Genomic DNA, 18,737 nt, shown 5'->3' with positions numbered 1-18,737 from the left:
ATAAATAAATAAACAGACAAATAAATAAATCTTTAAAGAAGAAAACAAAAATCTGGTCATCTGTTATGGGCTAAGCAAGCACTGTACCTCAGATCCTGGGCGCAGAGATGATGAGAGGGACTCTGGGTGTGAGCTGCGTGGCTCTGTGACAGTGGTCCCCAGTGAAGTTGAGAAGTGTTTCAGGGTAGGGGAGAAAGTGTTTTAGTCAGTGTGACAGGTTATAGTCCGTCAGCATGGAAAAGCAAAGGCAGGGAACCTGACTGAATTAGGCAACTGACTCACAGTGCCTAACCCAGAACAGATGACCAGGTTTTTTAATTTAACAAATATGAGGAGGAATCAAAGAAATTTAATAGTCATGTGCACAGTCGGTAGCAGAGAGTGTGTGCGCGTGTGCTTGTGTTCAGCTAGCTCACACAGACAGCTTACGCAGTCCAGGGCCTCAGACCTAGGAATGGTGCCGCCCACGGTGGGCTGGATCTTCCCATGTCAGTTAAAGCAATGAAGACAGCCCCTCAGACCCGCCTGGAGGCCAGGCTAGACCACTGCCATTGAGACTCCTTCCAGGTGATTCTGGAGTGTGCTGACGAAACTGTAACTGTTGAAAATAGGTTTGCTAAGTCTGCCTGGAGAAGGGAGGCTTGGGAGTGGGGGCGGGGGCGTGTTCGATTTGGCTCCCAAGATGCAATGCTATGCCTCTGTGCCCTGGCTTGTACTGTGTGTGGGTTGAGAAAGCAGGCAGTCAGAAGCTGTAGAAGCATGGGTCGATGGAGCAAAGGGGCCTCCTGGAGTATTTCAGAGTCCCAAGGGCACTGGAGGCGGCTGGATGGGGAGTCGGCTCCAGGCCACTGTCCCAGGAATTTGACTTTTAGGGCGTGGCTATTGAGGTAGTGTCTGAACAGGGAAGCTGTTGTGACTGGCATCCATGCAACAGAGATGTAGTGAATGACTGCAGTGTTGCACTAAGTGCTAGAATGTGCGGTAACCTGTCTCCCTGCTCGGGAGAGCACCTGGCAGGGCAGTCGGCAGGAGGAAGGATCATCAGGGGGGGGTCTCTTCTCAAAGCATCAGCAGGTCTTACCTGAAACCCACAGCAGCAGCCAGATGGTTCCACAGCTGTGCTGACAATGGCTCACAGGCCTCACAAGCCACTCTCTAGTCAGAGGAGCCTGGAAAGCCACAGGAGGAGGGGATGGAGGGAAGAAGAAAGAGGGGTTACTGGAGAGGAACCCCAGTCTACCTAGCCGGTCAGCCCTCTCTTTCTCGAAAGGTTAAACCTAGGTTAGATGGGACCCAAGGTATCTACAGTGTGTGTGTGTGTCTGTGGCGGGGACACTTTAAGAAAAACAAGACCAAAATTGTGTGCAGGTCTTTGAAAGGTCTGATGCAAAAGGGGCCTGAGCCTGAAGTTACATTTGATTCCTGGCCCCCCTGCGTGTTCTCCCTGCCTGAGATTCCCCATTGCCTGTTCGAGTGTTTATGATGAAGGAGTGATTCTTAAAACACTTGTTAAATATTGAGGAGTCTGGCACTCCGTGTTAGGAACGCACATTATTAGCTGGGCCTGGTAGCACAGGCCTGTCCCTTGGGAGGGAGGCAGGGGCCCTCAAGTTCAAGGTCAGCCTGGTCTACAGAGTGAGTTCCAGGCCTACCTAGGCTGAAGTGTGAGACCCTGACTCAGAATTTAAAATGAGGGCCTGGAGAAATGGCTCTTGGGCTAAGAGTACTTGTTGCTATAGCGAAGCAGCTGAGTTTGGTTCTCAGTTCTCACACGGTGCCTCTGAGCCTCCCTGAACCCCAATTCTGGCCTCTCTAGGCACCAGGCATGAATATGACACACATTCATACAGACAGTCACTCACACATACTCATAAAATAAAAATAAATAAGAGAAATTAGAGAAATAAATTAGAGAAAATTAAAAATGAAAAGAGGTCTGGGGAGGCAGCTCAAGCAGCAAGAACACTTACCTGACACACAGCAGGCCTCAGGTTCAAGTCCCAGGACTGCTGAAATAGACTCCCCTTTATGACTAAAGTTGACTAAACTGACCTAGAAATTATCTCGTGAAGTAAAAGTTCTACTGTTGGTCCCTTGAAATTTGCCTGTTGTTTTTTGGGGGGGGAGTTTTACTTCAAGCAGTGTTCCAGTTTAGTCTCTCTTGCTGTAATAAAAACCCCTGACTGAAAGCACCTGGGAGCAGGAAAGGGTCACACTTTCAAGTGACGGTCCCTCTTTGAGAGGGGTCAAGGCAGGAACTCAGTAAGAACTTGAAACAGGAAGCAGGGAGAAACGCTGCTGGCTGGCTTGCTCACTTTCTGGCTTATGCTCTGTTAACCTTGTATAGCCCAGGTCTACCTGTCTAGGGAATGGTGCTTCCCACAGTGGGCTGGGCCCTCCTACCTCAGTTGCTAACAAGACAGTCCTCCACAGGTGTGTCTACAGGCCAATCTGATTTTTACAGTCTCTCAATTGAGACTCAAGGCTATGTCAAGGTGACAGTAAATGCTAACTAAGGTAGAAAATAAAATATTTTTTATTTGTCTCCTAAGACATTGTTTTGGTACTAATTTTGCTTTAGGACCTATGTCAAGGTGACAGTAAATGCTAACTAAGGTAGAAAATAAAATATTTTTTATTTGTCTCCTAAGACATTGTTTTGGTACTGATTTTGCTTTAGGACCGTGAGCTAAGGGAAGAAGAGAAGATGATGTCATGTCTACTGGCTGTAGCATTCTTGCTTTTCAGTAACTTGTCAAACTTAAACTAAGGCTAAAATAAGCATAGCCCTTTTCTGGCGACATTTGGCTGTGTAGTCTTTTTAAAAAATTCTTTTTTTTAAAGAAAGCCATTTAGCTGTTACATTTCTGGGTTGTGATGGGCTTCCAGAAATACTAAATAAGATATGACGTTCTTATTTTTCTAGAAAATTCTATAGCCATGCATCTTTTTAACAAACTCATTACTGTGAAACAGTGAGCCATTGCTGATTTAGTCCACGTTAAGCGAGGAAGCCCAGGATGAAGGCATAGATCCGCTGACCCGTCTGCCTCCTGCCGTCAAAACCCTTTCAATTATTAATGCATACATATAACACATACATATTTAATCCTCAACTAATAAAAACATCAAGCCTTAGCATGATGCAGAAGTCCGGGCATCGTTTATTGTGAATGTGGGGCAGTAGAGGACGGGTGCATTGTGGGACATTTGCAGCTTGTGGTGCCGAGTGTCGTGGACTTTCCCCGTGGGGAGTTAGAGGATGAAGCCAGTCTTAAAAGGCTTGGGCCAGTGCGGCGCGTTAGATTTCTGCAACACTGTGATGAGGTTTTAAAACAAGGCCGGTGTTTGATGCTTATCTCTGCTGCTGGCAAGCGAGGTGCTCCGTGTTCCCTGGACTTTGCTCACTGTCCTGAGCTGAGCGTGAGATGTTTTAATAGGGCGCCTTCCTTATGTAAGTCCTCCCTCTACTTGTTTTCCAAGAGCTGGGGGAGACAACTGTGGAAGAATCTCAGTGCGTCCCCTGTCACGTGGGATGGGGCTCAGCGCGTTCTCTGTCACGAGGGAGGGGCTGTGTTTTGTTTGTTGAGCTTCAGACTCCCCGCGGAGCTGAGGCTAACCCGGTAGTGTTCAGGATTGCAGGCACGCCTTTTGTGAGGTTCTGGTAAGCAAACCCCGGCTGGACGCATCCTGGATTCTATCTACTGAGGTCCAGCCTCAGTGCCAGTAGCAGGGTCAGCCCTGGTAAGCACTCGGGTGGGAGGCTTTCCTAAAGCCAGGCAGCTGTGCTGAGTCCCGGCCCCACCACTCAGTGCTGGGGCGACCTTGACCGCAGCAGCCCTGCCCATTCTAACAGGGAGAAGGTAGCGCTGGGGCAAATCCTCATTTCTAGACCTTTGTCTCTGATGGCCATGCTTGTCCACTGGCTTCAAGGACTTCTTTAAAATCTGTATGTGTTTATTTATACAGTTCCACAGAGTCAGAAACCAGGGACACAGGGAGCTTTTAGAATGGTCCATTAAAGACACTTTTGCAGATAAGAGTTATGTCTTTTATTTTATGGATGTAATTTTGACGTGCCGTATCCCGGCTGGGTGGGTAATTCCACGGTGGAGCACCCTCCCTGCCTGTACCCTGGAGAACCTGAACTGGGTCACAGGTGGGCCTCATGGTCCGTCCCCAGCACAGGTACAAGCTCAGCCCAGCTGGTATTGCTTCTCTCTCTGATGTTCCCCTGGTCTCTGTGGTGTTCTTAAATACCAACCGCTGGTAGGTAAGACCCCACGCTGGCTTCCATTGTCACGTGATGTATGCTTTCTCTCTGGCCAATGAATCTATGTATTATGATCATGTATAGGTATAATATATTTTATATGGTGAGATGTATATATAGTCCTAGCTGTGGATATAAACGTGTCTGCTTATAGAGAGGTAAGAAGTGAACAAGAGAGTAAAAGTAAGGGTTTTTCTGTGCCCTCTGCTCTGACGAGGGACACAGAGACCTTTATATTTGTTAACAGCTTCGGGCACTATAGCTAGGCAGATTCTGAGCTATTCTAACCAGACAGTGCAGGCCTAGCCTACTTCCCCCACGTGGCCCATTACCTGCCATCTTGGTCTTATCCAGCACTTTTCTCTTCATCTGTGTCCCGATGGCCAACTTCCCTGGTCCCCACCGGAGACCCTCTCCATCTGGGTTATAATCTCTCTGGGCTTGGAAGTCCCATCTTTCCTCTCTTGCCCAGCTATTGGCTGTTCAGTTCTTTATTTTAACCAATCAGATGGTGATGGAGTATAATGTTTTACAAAATACTGAATCAGGTGATACTTTAATGACAGTAGCAAAGTTCTGACTGCCACCAGATCTCTGGGTACAGAAGTCAGCATTTGAATACACAGTGCACTAAACACCCCCCCCCCCCAACAAAAGACGCTCTCTCTATATTAGGTCTAGTTTAACTTTCCTACATTTAAAACAAATACTTGTATGGATTGTGATGACTGTCTCACGCTGTTTGTGTGTGATTCACCCCCCTCCTTGCCCCCAGCTCTTCCGTCATCTTTTTCTCAGGGTCTTGCATCAGGTGGAAAGCCTGGTGTAGTCTTAGTTTTCCTATTTACAAAGCGTGCACAGCCTGACAGAAAATCCCCAGGATGGGCTGGCTGGAGAGGTGGCTCCGCAGTTAGCGCACTGGCTGCTCTTGCAGAGGACCCACATCTGGTTCCCAGCACCTGCATGGTGGCTCACAGATCTCTACAGCCCCAGAGCTTGAGGATGCAATTCTGTCTTTGGGCTTCCTCACGCACTGCGTGCACATAAACACATGCAGAACACCGGCACACTGTTAAAAAATAGTAACAATAAAAACATTCTCAGTGTCATTGCACAGAGTGGAGCCCATAACACAGAGTATCATTCCCGTCTCCCACCCCCCTTTTTTCCTTGACCATTTCTCTTCCCTTTTCTCTCTTCCCACTCAAATTCCTCCTCGCTCTGACTAGGGGCTCGATTTTGTAAGAGTGCAGCTTGGTTTTTAAACCAGCAGGGGGCGCACTAGACTTTTCTAACGGTTTCCTGGTTTGTGGAGCCCCTGGAATCCTGCTGGATAGTGCGTTTCTTTGCGTTGATATGTCTAGTGAATATTAAACTCCTCCATGGTGAATTTAATTTTGAGTTATTTAAAACCCACTTTTTTCCTTTAGAAACTAAATTAACCATTGCGTTTAAGCTTAAACGTGGTCGTTTTTCAAATCAGCGTTTTTGAACCAAAATGTGAACAATGATCAGATGAGGATGGGTGCCTAATAAAGTCATTAACAGGACGCAGTCAGAGCTAGAATTTGGAGGCGTTAAGGACAGATTGTAGGAAGCCAGATAAACTGCTAAGGAGCCCTGCACTTGACCTATGGAACATTTGACCTAGTTGAGCTAAAACCCTAACTGAACATGTCAAGGTCGCTGGCTTTCTGTGAAAGCCATAGTGCAGAATTCCACAGACAAATAGCTTGGAATGTTGAACTCATTGTCACTTGGAGTAAGGGAATTGGGAGTTGGCGAGCCTTGGTGCCAAGCTGTCTTTGGCTCACATGCTTGTGGCTGCAGCGCCCTCGTGTGGTGAAAGGAGCGTAGAACCCCTGCCCGCTTACAGTCCTGGGCCCTTTGCCTTTCAGACAGGCGCTGTACTGGTCACCCTCCAGCGGGAGGTTTGCCACGTGCTGTCTTTGGTGTTCCACTGTTTGAACACCGTTTGTCACATGGTGTGACCTTGGCTTTTACAAAGCTTACGTAGTTCCTGGGCCAACGGATTGCTTGGAACATCGTGTTTATTTCCACCAGAAGCAGTTTCTTGGAGGGTAACTGGGGACCCAGGGCATCTGTGGAGACCTCTGTACTGTTGCTGTGGTCACATTGGGTGGGAGGTGTCTGGTTTTGAAGACCCAGTTTGTACTGGGATACTAATTGTGCTTTGCTCAATAATGCCTATAGACCCAAGGGAGGAGCTAGTTTGCCTTTGAATGCAGAGTGGATCATGATGTCATAGCCAGTTGCAGAAGGGAGACTAGGTGGTGCTCCTTCCTGCCTTTGCTCTGCCCTCCTTAGAAACTTAAGTCCCTCTCAGGCCCTGAGGGAGTCAAAGCCACCAGCTAACCAGGGGTCAGTTCTTCCTCGTATATGTCTCTGGGCATCTATTTAGAAGCCTCACCTGGTTGACGTCAGTTTCTAAGGACCATTGTTTGCATCTGATTGTAGGCATCTTCAAATGCCCCATTTCTCCTAGAGGCCCAGACAAAGGAGTGTACGGATTATCAGTGGGTCTCAGTAGATCAGTCACAAACCTTCAAGAGATGGACCTAGGCTGTAGCCTAGGCTGTGGGGATAACCCGAGTCATGGAATTCCCAGATCTGTGCCCATATCCCCCAAGGTCTGGAATTACAGTCGTGGGGCATCCTGCCAAGCTCCTAAATCACTTTTTAATTAATAAGAGGGACCATAATCTTTATGTAGCTCTATGTAAGCATGTGACTGTGTGATATTAAATGTATAGCTACAGACCTTAAGGTGCTGTAAAGACACCAAGACAGGATCCTCTGACATCTGGATGATGTCACGTGCAGACACGTGACAAAGTGGATGCAGGAGATCATGCTGATACATGAATCTGTTTCCAGGTTAGAGACAGGATCTGGGGCTGAGGGATCTGCAAACTCACCGAAGCTGATCTCTCTCTCTCTCTCTCTCTCTCTCTCTCTCTCTCTCCCTCCCTCCCTCCCTCCCTTCCTCCCTCCCTCCCTCCCTCCCTCCCTCCCTCCCTCTGCTTGGTCACGTATTCTCTGTCTTGTCACACTCTCACAGCCTGCTGCTCCTTGTCCCATTCAGTGTGTTGGCATTCAACCCCTGATTGAAGATACTTAGGCACCTGTAGGATATAACCCCATGATCTGTATATATGCCCTTATATGTATACATATAATTTATAGATTCTACCAACTCGGACAAAAGGTGACTTGGTGTCTGGGGAGAAGAATATGTGGTTAAAAGTGTTGTGTAATCATAAGGATTACACATTTGGATCCTGGCACCTGGGTAACAAGGCAGGCATCCATCTCACAAACATTTGTAACTGCAGCTCTGAGTGTCCTGGTGACTCCCAATCAGAAAATTATTTTTGTTGCTACTTCATGTTGCTACTTTTGTTCCAGTAAATATGTTTGCTACTGTTGGGAATTGTAATGCAAATATTTTTGGAGATAGAGGGTTGCCAAATGGGTCGTGACCCACAGGTTGAGTTAAACCTTGGGCGAGAGCAGACTTGTCTCGAGAGCTGCAGGTTTCTCTTTGTGTGGTGGAAAGCCGTCCGGGGAGTCGGCTGGGTTTCTCTTTGTGTGGTGGAAAGCCGTCTGGGGAGTCTGCTGGGAAGCGCGCATTTTGGAAGGCTTGTTCTTGCTGACCTGGCAGAATCAGTGATTGAGGTTGTGAATCAAGAGGAAGATGCCTGGCGCTGAGAGGCAGTGCTCTGATTGGCTGCCTGGCGCTGAGAGGCAGTGCTCTGATTGGCTGCCTAGCCCCCTGTGCACAGGCATTGGGTTCCATACTCAGTTCTGCAAAATAGTTAAGGTGAGCCATGTGTCCCGAGCTTGACTGTGCCTCCCTCTCTCTCTCTCTCTCCCTCTCTCTCTCTCTCTCTCTCTCTCTCTCTCTCTCTCTCTCTCGCACTTTCCAGACTTCTCAGAGTCCTGCTGCTGCTGTCATGTGTAGTACCTGACCAAGGCTCTAAAGCCACCTCTCCCTGTTCTCCTAGGATACTTGGGATGAACTCCTGATTGGTGACGTGGAGATGAAAAGGGTGTTGAGCTGTCCCAGGTAAAGGCTGGGCTTAGACGTGGCCTTTGGGTGTGGAATGCACTTCCGTTTGTAACCGCCATCTAACCCTGGCCTTTGACAGGTGCGTTCTGACTACAGTGGACCCAGACACCGGCATCATAGACAGGAAGGAGCCACTGGAGACCCTGAAGAGGTAGGACACCAGCGTGCGCCCGTGTTGTTGATATCACCAGTCAGGCACCAGGTGTCTATGCGCTATCCCAGGGGCACCTTTGATTTGTATCTGTCCCTCAAGGATGTGAGTCCCTGTTTCTTCCTCTTTTCATATTTTTAATTTTTCTAGGTGGATCCTCTATTCGGATACATTTTTAGTTGTACAATGTCCTATTTTAGAACTTTGACCTCTCACCAACTTCTTTTCTGATGTGTGTATGTGTGTGTTTGTTTGTATATGTGTGTGTGTGTGTGTGCATATGTGTGTTGATGGTGTGTGTATGTGTGTATATGCATGTATGTGCGTGTATTTGTGTGTGAGTAAATGTGTGTGTATTTGTGTGTGAATGAATGTGTATGTTTGTGTGTGAGTATGTGCGTATGTATATGTGTGTATATGCATGTATATATGTGTATTTGTGTGTGGATGAATGTGTGTATGTATGTGTGTATGTATGTATGTGTGTATATACGTGTGTGTATGTGAATGTGTGTGTATGTGTGTATGTGTTTGTGTGTGTCTGTGTGTATGTGTTTGTGTATGTATGTGTGTGATAGTATGTGTGTGTGTTTATGTGTATGTGTGTGTAGGGCAGAGGTTTACATTGAATGACTTTATCGACTGCTTTTCATGTTTGTCTTTTGAGTTTGTTTTATAGAAATTTCTTGTTTTTGAAAATGATCTATTTATTTTTTATTTTATGTGCATTGGTGTTTTGCCTGCAAGTATGTCTACCTGAAGGTGTCTGACCCTCTGGAGCTGGAGTTACAGACAGTTATGAGTTGCCATGTGGGTGCTGGAAATTGAACCCTTGTCTTCTGGAAGAGCAAGCAGTCAGTGCTCTTAGCCTGAGCCACCTCTCCAGCGATTAGACTTATTTTCAAAGGGCAGACCGTCTAGGCAGTTTAGAGCTTCTGTTACCAGCACTCCGCTGTCTTCTCACTCTCAGACACGCACACACATGTGTTCTCTGAGTGAGGAAGAGGTCTCCACAGTTCCTTCCTGCATGTCTTTCTCATCTCAAGCGTCACACATGATTCCTTACGGGCACATTCACTTCTCTGCATCCGTGTCATCAATTTCTAACCCAAATCCATAGTCTGTGGTCATAATAGTCTTAACTTGGTCCAGATTGTCTGCGGCCAGGTCTTCAGAAAATGCTAGGTGACTAGGAGCTGCCTGGGCCAGGCTCAAGGCATACGGAACTCGGTCCTTGTTCCCTCTGATGTCAAAGAGGCACGTCATACTGGCAGTAGAAGCTGTACAGTGGGGTTACTAGACATGGGATGTGTGAGCCTCTTTCTGTGGAGACACAAAGCAGTGTTGAGTGGCTGGGGCAGCGCCAGCTTAGAAAGCAGGGACAGCTAGAAGCTGAAGACACACAGGCTGCTGTGGCTCTGCCCACCCAGGATGCACTTCAGTTTATGTTTGAGACAAGGCCTCTCTCTCAGTGGCCAGTGAACTTGCCAGGGAGCTCCAGAGATCATCTGTCCCTGCCTCCCCAGTGCCAGGATTGGAGGTGGGTACCACTGGGCTTTTTCTGGCTGCTGGAGATGTGACTCCAGGTCCTTAATCCTGCACAGCAAACACATGACCAACAGAGGCATCCTCAGGCCCTCTCATCAATTTCTAATATTCTAAGAGGCCCCGGGTTCCACCTCAAACATTTCAAAAAATATAAAAGGACAAAAAGGCCCCATTCAGCATTTTTTAGGGGTAGCTGGTTGTTTTGTTTGCCTTTCTTCTGTTTTGCTGTGTGTTTCTAACGTTATTTCATGAGGCCTTTGGATTTTCAGTTCCATTTGTGTCTGCTTTTTAAAATACAGTCAAGGTAATTTTTCTTCAGTAGTCCTTGGACTTTTATCAGCAATCTGACTGGTCAGTGATATTACTGCCTTAATTTTTGTTTGGATCTTAATGTTGGAGAAATTGAAAGTACTGGGAACCAATGCGTCAACCCAGAGCTTTGGCAAATGTTCTAGTCTTCATCACCCGGGTAAAATAAGATGCCTTGAGGGAAGCAAGTTAAGGGAGAAAGAGGTTTATTTCAAGCCGGGCAGTGGTGGCACACACCTTTAATCCCAGCACTTGGGAGGCAGAGGCAGGCGGATTTCTGAGTTCGAGGCCAGCCTGGTCTACAGAGTGAGTTCCAGGACAGCCAGGGCTACACAGAGAAACCCTGTCTCAAAAAAACAAAACAAAACAAAACAAAAACAACAACAAAAAAGAGGTTTATTTCAGCTCCCAATTCCAGGATCCAGTACATCATTGTGGGGAAGTTGGGGCAAGAATCTAAAACAGTTAGTCACGTCACTTGGAGTCGTGAACAGAGAAATGAATGCCTGTTTGCCCACTTGCTTGTGCTCAGCTTGCTTTCTCCACTCTCAGATAGTGCAGGACACCCTGCTAGGGAATGGTGACACCCGCACTGGGCTGGGACTTTCTACATCAGCCCACAGGCCAACCCAGTGTAGAGAGTCTCTCATCGAGACTCTTTCCCTTGGTGGTTCTAGGTTGTGTCATTGACACTGAAAGCCAGTCACCTCAGTGGGTGAAAGGTGTTCCATTCAGAGATTTCATGAGCAATTTTTTCCCCGTGAGTTGTGAGTCCAAGGTACCTAGGTAATAAAGTATTTGTACATACTTACACAAACCCACACATTATTATTATTTTTTGAAAGAATGGGTTTCTCTGTGTAGCCCTGGCTGTCCTGGAATTCACTTTGTAGGCCAGGCTGGCCTTGAACTCAGAGATCTACCTGCCTCTGCCTCCTGAGTGCTGGGATTAAAGGTGTGTGTTACCACACTCGGCTTGGCTACTTTACAATCGTTCCTGTCTACCTCTAGAAAGGGTTTGTTGTTGGCCCATAATTAGCCTGAAGAGCAGTCTTCCAAATTTGGTGGATAACACTAGACTCCTGTCTCCCTTTGGGCCTGATGACAGATTTTGATTTTTTTTTTTTCAGCTATCGCCTGTGTGATCCTTCTGTGAAGAGTATATACCAGTCATCTCCACTTTTTGGGATGTATTTCTCGGTGGAGAAGCTTGGGAGCCTGAGAGTGGGTGACCCTGTGTACCGGATGGTGGATTAGTGGATCCCATGGCTGACACGGTAAGTTTCCCTTTGTGTCTACAACTTGGACTCTTGACAACACAGCCACATTTTTTCATCTTCTGGTTCTTTAAAATTTCTTAAATTATTTTATTATTTTCTGTGTATGGATGTTGTGCCTGCATGTATATGTCCCACCTGTGTGGCAGTGCCCAAGGAAGCCAGAAAGAAGAGGGCCCTGGATCCTCTGCAAGGGGAGTACAAACAGTTGTGAACCGCTGTATGGGTACTGGGAATCAAACCTGTGTCCTCTGCAAGGGTAGCCAGTGCTCTTAACCGCTGAGCCGGCTCATTCACATGCCTTGTTTTGTTTTGTTTTGTTTTTTCGAGACAGAGTTTCTCTGTGTAGCCTAGGCTGGCCTTGAACTCACAGAACCGCCTGCCTCTGCCTCCCGAGTGCTGGGATTAAAGGTGTGCACTACTAATGCCTGACTCAGATGCTTTTTTAAAAAAACCTTCTGCTGCTTTAATTATGTGGAGAACGAGCAGTTTGGGAATCAGGAAAAAGTGTTCCTCTTTCCTCCCCCGGTCATAAAATACCGATGGGGGCTGAGCTGGCAGACTGGCAGGTGCCCCTGGCTCCCTGGGAAGCATGGTTAAAGAAACAAGGAGTCAGGCATGGTGGCGCACACCTTTGATCCCAGTACTTGGGAGGCAGAGGCAGGCAGATCTCAGAGTTCAAGGTCAGCCTGGTCTAGAAAGCTAGTTTCAGGACAGCCAGGGCTACACAGAGAATTCCCGTCTCAGGCAACAAAACATTAACAACAACAAAAAGGGAATAAAGGATGAAGGCGAATGATTCTCTAGGGTTAGGGTGTGTGTGTGAGTGTGTGTGTGTGTGTGTGTGTGTGTGTCTGTCTGTCTGTCTGAAAAAGGAAGAAAATATTGAAAGTGAGCGCTTTATCGGACATCTCTTGAATATAGCCTAAAGTAAAGACGATAAGTGTTTCAAGCTGACTAGATGGTGCAGCAAAGGCAGACAGTAATGCTCTTACACTGATTGTATCAGGTCATCTCAACCCCGAATCCTGCAGGCACAAGCAGAACCCTCAAGTTGTCGGAATGAGGAGTCACTGGAAGACCCTCCCTTGACGATTCTAAACAGCTCCTCTTTCCTAACCTATTACCCACCCCCGAAGCACCGTTCTTCTTTGTTTTTATTTTATGTGTATGAGGGTCTTACCTGTATGTATGCATATGTACTGTATACATGCAGTACTTGCAGAAGCCAGAAGAGGGCGTTGGATTCCATGGAGCTTGAGTTACAGATGGTTGTGAGCTGGAGCCTAACCCAGGTCCTCTGAAAGAGCAGCCAATGCTCTTAAACCTCCCCAGCTCCGACTTCCTAGGTTTTAAATTCACCTCACAGCCCAAACCTTTGATTGAGACTTTTCTCTGTACTTCTTTCCTGGGACTCTCACATGTGGTCATCTCTCTGTGGCTTTGCCCCTGCCCACATTGACTGACCATTCATGTCAACTAGGGGCAACAGCAGACACATTGGGGTTCATCCTCAGCTCCGAGTCTCTATGGATTATAAATAGGAAGTAAAGGTTGTCTTCACCACAACATTTAATAAAAGTTATTTTTGGTATTAGTTCATTATATCAGAAACACCAAGGCACATATCAGCTGTGTTTCTCTTTTGTCCTTTAGACTGTTGCATAGACTTAGGGACCATTGAGGTATACATGTGAGACAGGAAATGAGGAAAAGGAATCAAAGCCCAGAGACCACTCTGCATGACAAAGTTCAAATAGAGCATATGTTTTAAGCAGCCCCTAATTCATCTACAAGGACTTGTTAATGACAAGGAGTACGGAAAAACTACATCCTGGTTGGCAGTTGCCGGGGCAAATGAGCAAGCAGGCTAGCAAGCCGAGAACACGCAGGTAGCTGGGGCATTTTGACCCTGAGTTTACAGAACAGGGTTGGGTGCTTTCCTGAGGGACTTTTTAGGCCAAGGGGTAGAAACCAAAATGGCTTCAGCTGAGACAGGATGGGGAAACCTTACCCTGTTACAGCTACCTGCTGTAATGAGCTTCTTCTCAGACTCCTAACCACACTTCATTGTTCTTGTTTTTCTGAGACAGGGTTTCTCTGTGTAGCCCTGGCTGTCCTGGAACTCACTCTATAGACCAGGCTGGCCTTGAACTCAGGGATCTGTTTGCCTCTCTGCCTCCTGAGTGCCGGGATTAAATTCAGGTCCATCACACCCAGCACTTTATTGTTTGTTTTTTTTTTTTCCAAGATGCCTGTCTAAACATATCGGAAATGCTTCTCATAAAACATAGGGTGCATAGGTTTTGTAAAAATTCTTGTGAGAGTTGGAGAGGTGGCTCAGTGGGTAAAGGCACTTGCCGCCAAGTCTGTCGTCCTAGGTTCAATTCCCCAGACACCCACCATGTGGGTGGGGAGAACTGTTTCTTTTCCCAAGTTGTCTTTTTTCTTTCATTAGATTTATTTATTTGTTTAATGTATATGAGCACTGTAGCTGTCTTCAGACACACCAGAAGAGAGCATCGGATCCCATTACAGATGGTTGTGAGTCACCGTGTAGTTGCTGGGAATTGAACTCAGGACCTTTGGAAGAGCAGTCAGTGCTCTTAACCACTGCACCATTTCTCCAGCTCCCAAGATGTCTTTTAGTCTCCACATATGTGCCATGCCATACACACACACATTCACACACACACATTCTCCTCTCTCTCTCTCTCTCTCTCTCTCTCTCTCTCTCTCTCTCTCACACACACACACACACACACACACACACACACACACACACACATCAGTAAATGTGATTTAAAACATTTTAAATAGCCAGATGTGATAATTCGCACCTTTATCCCTATGCTTGAGAAGCAGAGTGATGTGGGTCTGTGTGAGTTTAAGGCTAGCCTGGTCTACATAGTGAGTTTCAGGACAGCCAGTGCTACATGAAAAGACACGATTCAAAGAACAAAAACGAACACCAAAAAGGGAAAAAAATAAATAAAATCCTTGTGTTTCAAAATTGATGTGTTTTTTAATTGCTCTGTCTTGGGTTTGACGAGGTGTAGAAGATACTAGAGAGGAAATGACAGCTCCAATTCGACTTCCCCCTGCTGTCCCAGCTCTGGGTGACTGAGCACAGGCACGGTGATCACCTGGTGATCGACCTAGTATTCACATCCCATCTGCAGTAAGAAAGCATGACGGACCATACTTCTGTAGACCACGCAGGCAGCTTCCATTTGCTCCCGGCTTTCCAGGAGGCCTTGAGTTTCAAAGACTCGAAAATAATCTCTCCCCATCCTGTGTGTTCCTGTGTGGAGGGAGGGATAACAGATGCCTAGACCTAAGAAGTACTGCTCCTGTCGCCAACTGACCTAGCATTGTGGAGCTGAGGAGACACAGTCTAGAGAGGCACAGGCCTTACCAGGCTCCCGCCGTGCTCACCAGCATCCTGCTGTACTCACTCCTGCTGTGCTCACTCCTGCTGTGCTCACTCCTGCTGTGCTCACTCTTGCTGTGTTCACCAGCATCCTGCTGTACTCACTCCTGCTGTGCTCACTCCTGCTGTGTTCACTAGCATCCTGCTGTGCTCACTCCTGCTGTGCTCACCAGCATCCTGCTGTACTCACTCCTGCTGTGCTCACTCCTGCTGTGCTCACTCCTGCTGTGCTCACCAGCATCCTGCTGTACTCACTCCTGCTGTGCTCACTCCTGCTGTGCTCACTCCTGCTGTGCTCACTCCTGCTGTACTCACTCCTGCTGTGTTCACTCCTGCTGTGCTCACTCCTGCTGTGTTCACTAGCATCCTGCTGTGCTCACTCCTGCTGTGCTCACCAGCATCCTGCTGTACTCACTCCTGCTGTGCTCACTCCTGCTGTGCTCACTCCTGCTGTGCTCACCAGCATCCTGCTGTACTCACTCCTGCTGTGCTCACTCCTGCTGTGCTCACTCCTGCTGTGCTCACTCCTGCTGTACTCACTCCTGCTGTGCTCACTCCTGCTGTGCTCACTCTTGCTGTGTTCACCAGCATCCTGCTGTGCTCACTCCTGCTGTACTAACTCCTGCTGTGTTCACTAGCATCCTGCTGTGCTCACTCCTGCTGTGCTCACCAGCATCCTGCTGTGCTCACTCCTGCTGTGCTCACCAGCATCCTGCTGTGCTCACTCCTGCTGTGCTCACCAGCATCCTGCTGTGCTCACTCTTGCTGTGCTCACCAGCATCCTGCTGTGCTCACTCTTGCTGTGCTCACCAGCATCCTGCTATGCTCACTCCTGCTGTGCTCACTCTTGCTGTACTCACCAGCATCCTGCTGTGCTCACTCCTGCTGTGCTCACTCTTGCTGTACTCACCAGCATCCTGCTGTGCTCACTCCTGCTGTGCTCACCAGCATCCTGCTGTGCTCACTCCTGCTGTGCTCACCAGCATCCTGCTGTGCTCACTCTTGCTGTGCTCACCAGCATCCTGCTGTGCTCACTCCTGCTGTGCTCACCAGCATCCTGCTGTGCTCACCAGCATCCTGCTGTGCTCACTCTTGCTGTGCTCACCAGCATCCTGCTGTGCTCACTCCTGCTGTGCTCACCAGCATCCTGCTGTGCTCACTCCTGCTGTGCTCACCAGCATCCTGCTGTGCTCACTCCTGCTGTGCTCACCAGCATCCTGCTGTGCTCACTCCTGCTGTGCTCACCAGCATCCTGCTGTGCTCACTCCTGCTGTGCTCACTCCTGCTGTGCTCACCAGCATCCTGCTGTGCTCACTCCTGCTGTGCTCACCAGCATCCTGCTGTGCTCACTCTTGCTGTGCTCACCAGCATCCTGCTGTGCTCACTCTTGTTGTGCTCACCAGCATCCTGCTGTACTCACCAGCATCCTGCTGTGCTCACTCTTGCTGTACTCACCAGCATCCTGCTGTACTCACCAGCATCCTGCTGTACTCACCAGCATCCTGCTGTGCTCACTCCTGCTGTGCTCACTCCTGCTGTGCTCACCAGCATCCTGCTGTGCTCACCAGCATCCCGCTGTGCTCACCAAGGTGTGAGGAAATAACCTCTCAGGGGTCACATTACTTCTCATACCTCTACATGTGAGCCTTTGTGGGCACAAAGTGTAGTGTGGTCAACAGCCAACAGTATCGAGTAAGACGTCTCCTTAGGGCTCTGATAGGAGTCGATTTTTCACAAGCGACCATTTCTGTGGTGGGAACTTTGGCAGCTAATCATTTACGTTCCTCAAATTTTAACTTCAATCAGTGACTATTTTGCTCAAGTTTGAATTATTTATGACTGAAGGTCTGAGTAGCAAAGTAATAGAGAATCTTATTTGTTCAGCTTCCAGGTCCGAGGAGACATATCTGCGAGTCCTCATGGCCATCTTCCTGGAACCGGATCTCTATTTTTCTTTCGGAGCTGTGTACGCCTTGACTTAATTCAAGAAAAGTGCCAGAGGTGGTTTAGGAATGTGAGGCTGTATAAATTTTAGATAATGAGGTTTTTAGAAAAATAAATGGAATTTGTCTGCAATTATTCTGAATGCTACACCCGCTATTACGTTTTTCTCATTCCTGCCTCTACGATTGCTGAAGTTTAAAGACACAGCTCGAAAGCTGCCACTTTTAAAAAATGTTTATACTTTTCAGTAGGTCTGTCGCTTGAGAAAGGTAAGAAAAGGAGCCCTCTTGCCCTGAATGTGCAGGGAATGTGCACATATCTGATGTGCTCGCATGCTCACGAAAGCCTGTTGGCCGGTCTTGGCCTGGCTGTTGAGCCCTGCTGAGTTTGGTTTCATTATTGTTTACCTTGCTGTTATAGAAGTATGCTTACATACAGAAATGACTTCAGAGGTCATGGGGTTATTTTGTTCATAGACTGTGGCTTTACATTTCATTCTGTTCCTATCAAGACAGGTAGAACTTATCTATAATTGTGAATTCTTCCAATTCTACAAGAGAGTGGACCTTAAAGGAATGGAATCTTCCTTCGGAAGAAGGAACAAGGAGAAACCATGAACTCAGTCTTAAAGGCTCACGGTAGCACAGGATGATGCACTAGCTTGCAGTAACAGTACAAACACTAAGTTAACATGGAGCCGAGTTAGCTCTCTTACAGCTGTGTGGTTCCATTGTCATTAATAAGTGCGAGTCTCTCCTACTTCCTCTGTGACTTTTGCTTCTTACTCATTTTACAAGATCACCACGTGTCTTCCCTGGGTTCTAAGCCTTAATTGGTCACTGGTGTGTACAGGGCACTTCTCAACCTGTGGGTCACGATCCTTCCACAGGGGCCACATATCAGATATCCTGCCTATCAGGTATTTACGATACGATTCCTAACAGTAGCACTATTACAGGTATGAAGTAGCAGTGAAAAGAATTTTATGGTTGGGGGTCGCCACCACATGAGGAGCCGTATTAGGAAGGTTGAGAACGGCTGGTCTAAGGCATATAGCTGATGATGTCAAAAGACATATCATCCATGGGGGACAGCTGTTGCTCCTTCCGTCTTCTCCTTCGCTGGGTCCTGGGCCCTTGGCTTCCAGCAGGCTGTGAGGTAAATGTGGGATATGAAGCTGTATCCTGAGTCAATTTTACCTGACAAGCCAAGGGAAGGAAGCAGATGGTCAGGAAGGGGCCAGCCCTCAGGAGACTTCCTTCCTCCCCAGCTAGGCTACACCTCATCATTTACTTCAGCCTCCCCAGATAGCGCCACCAGCCGGGGGGACATGCAAGCTAGAGGGTGACATTTCATGCCCAAACCCAGGGAAGTGAGTCGCCCAGCTAGCTGAGGCCAGTGTGTGCTAGCGTTCTGCTTGCTTCTCCCACTCTCCACACAGTGGCCTCTCTACAGGGCACCTCTACAGGGCGTCCAACTCAGCCGGCAGCACATTGCCTGGCCTCGGCTGGCCTCCATGATACCTCATTCTTGCATTTCCACGTGAACATCGAGTTTTGGGGACTGCCCCCTCTGCTTTAGGATGCTGCCCATCAGCAGAACTATTCTGGTCAAAGTGTGATCCTACCCATCAGACCCTCCCGTGTTTCAGGCGGTCTGAGGCTTTGTCAGAACTCTGTGGAATCTCCCTCTGGGAGGCAGGCTCTCCC

At 47.8% G+C, this 18,737-nt stretch overlaps 1 protein-coding gene and 1 non-coding gene across 4 annotated transcripts in view; both read left to right on the top strand.

Moving 5' to 3' along the window:
* Mtarc2 (mitochondrial amidoxime reducing component 2) overlaps nucleotides 1–17,786 on the top strand; it is a 33,386-nt gene extending 15,600 nt beyond the window's left edge. For all 3 annotated transcript variants that reach the window (NM_001368286.1, NM_001368285.1, NM_133684.4), the window contains 4 exons: nucleotides 8,302–8,363; nucleotides 8,446–8,517; nucleotides 11,505–11,651; nucleotides 16,969–17,786. In NM_001368286.1, coding sequence (NP_001355215.1) covers nucleotides 8,302–8,363; nucleotides 8,446–8,517; nucleotides 11,505–11,631 — 261 coding nt within the window. In that variant the 3' untranslated portion in view covers nucleotides 11,632–11,651; nucleotides 16,969–17,786. The remainder of the gene's footprint in view (nucleotides 1–8,301; nucleotides 8,364–8,445; nucleotides 8,518–11,504; nucleotides 11,652–16,968) is intronic.
* Mir1981 (microRNA 1981) lies at nucleotides 8,364–8,445 on the top strand. The gene has a single exon (NR_035502.1). It is a non-coding gene; the product is annotated as a microRNA 1981 (primary transcript).
* Nucleotides 17,787–18,737: the final 951 nt, after the last annotated feature.

Source organism: Mus musculus, chromosome 1, assembly GCF_000001635.26.
Source record: "Mus musculus strain C57BL/6J chromosome 1, GRCm38.p6 C57BL/6J".
In the NCBI taxonomy this organism is placed as follows: Eukaryota; Metazoa; Chordata; class Mammalia; order Rodentia; family Muridae; genus Mus; species Mus musculus.
Note: the sequence above shows the minus strand (reverse complement) of the source record. Positions and strands in the feature narration are given on the sequence as shown.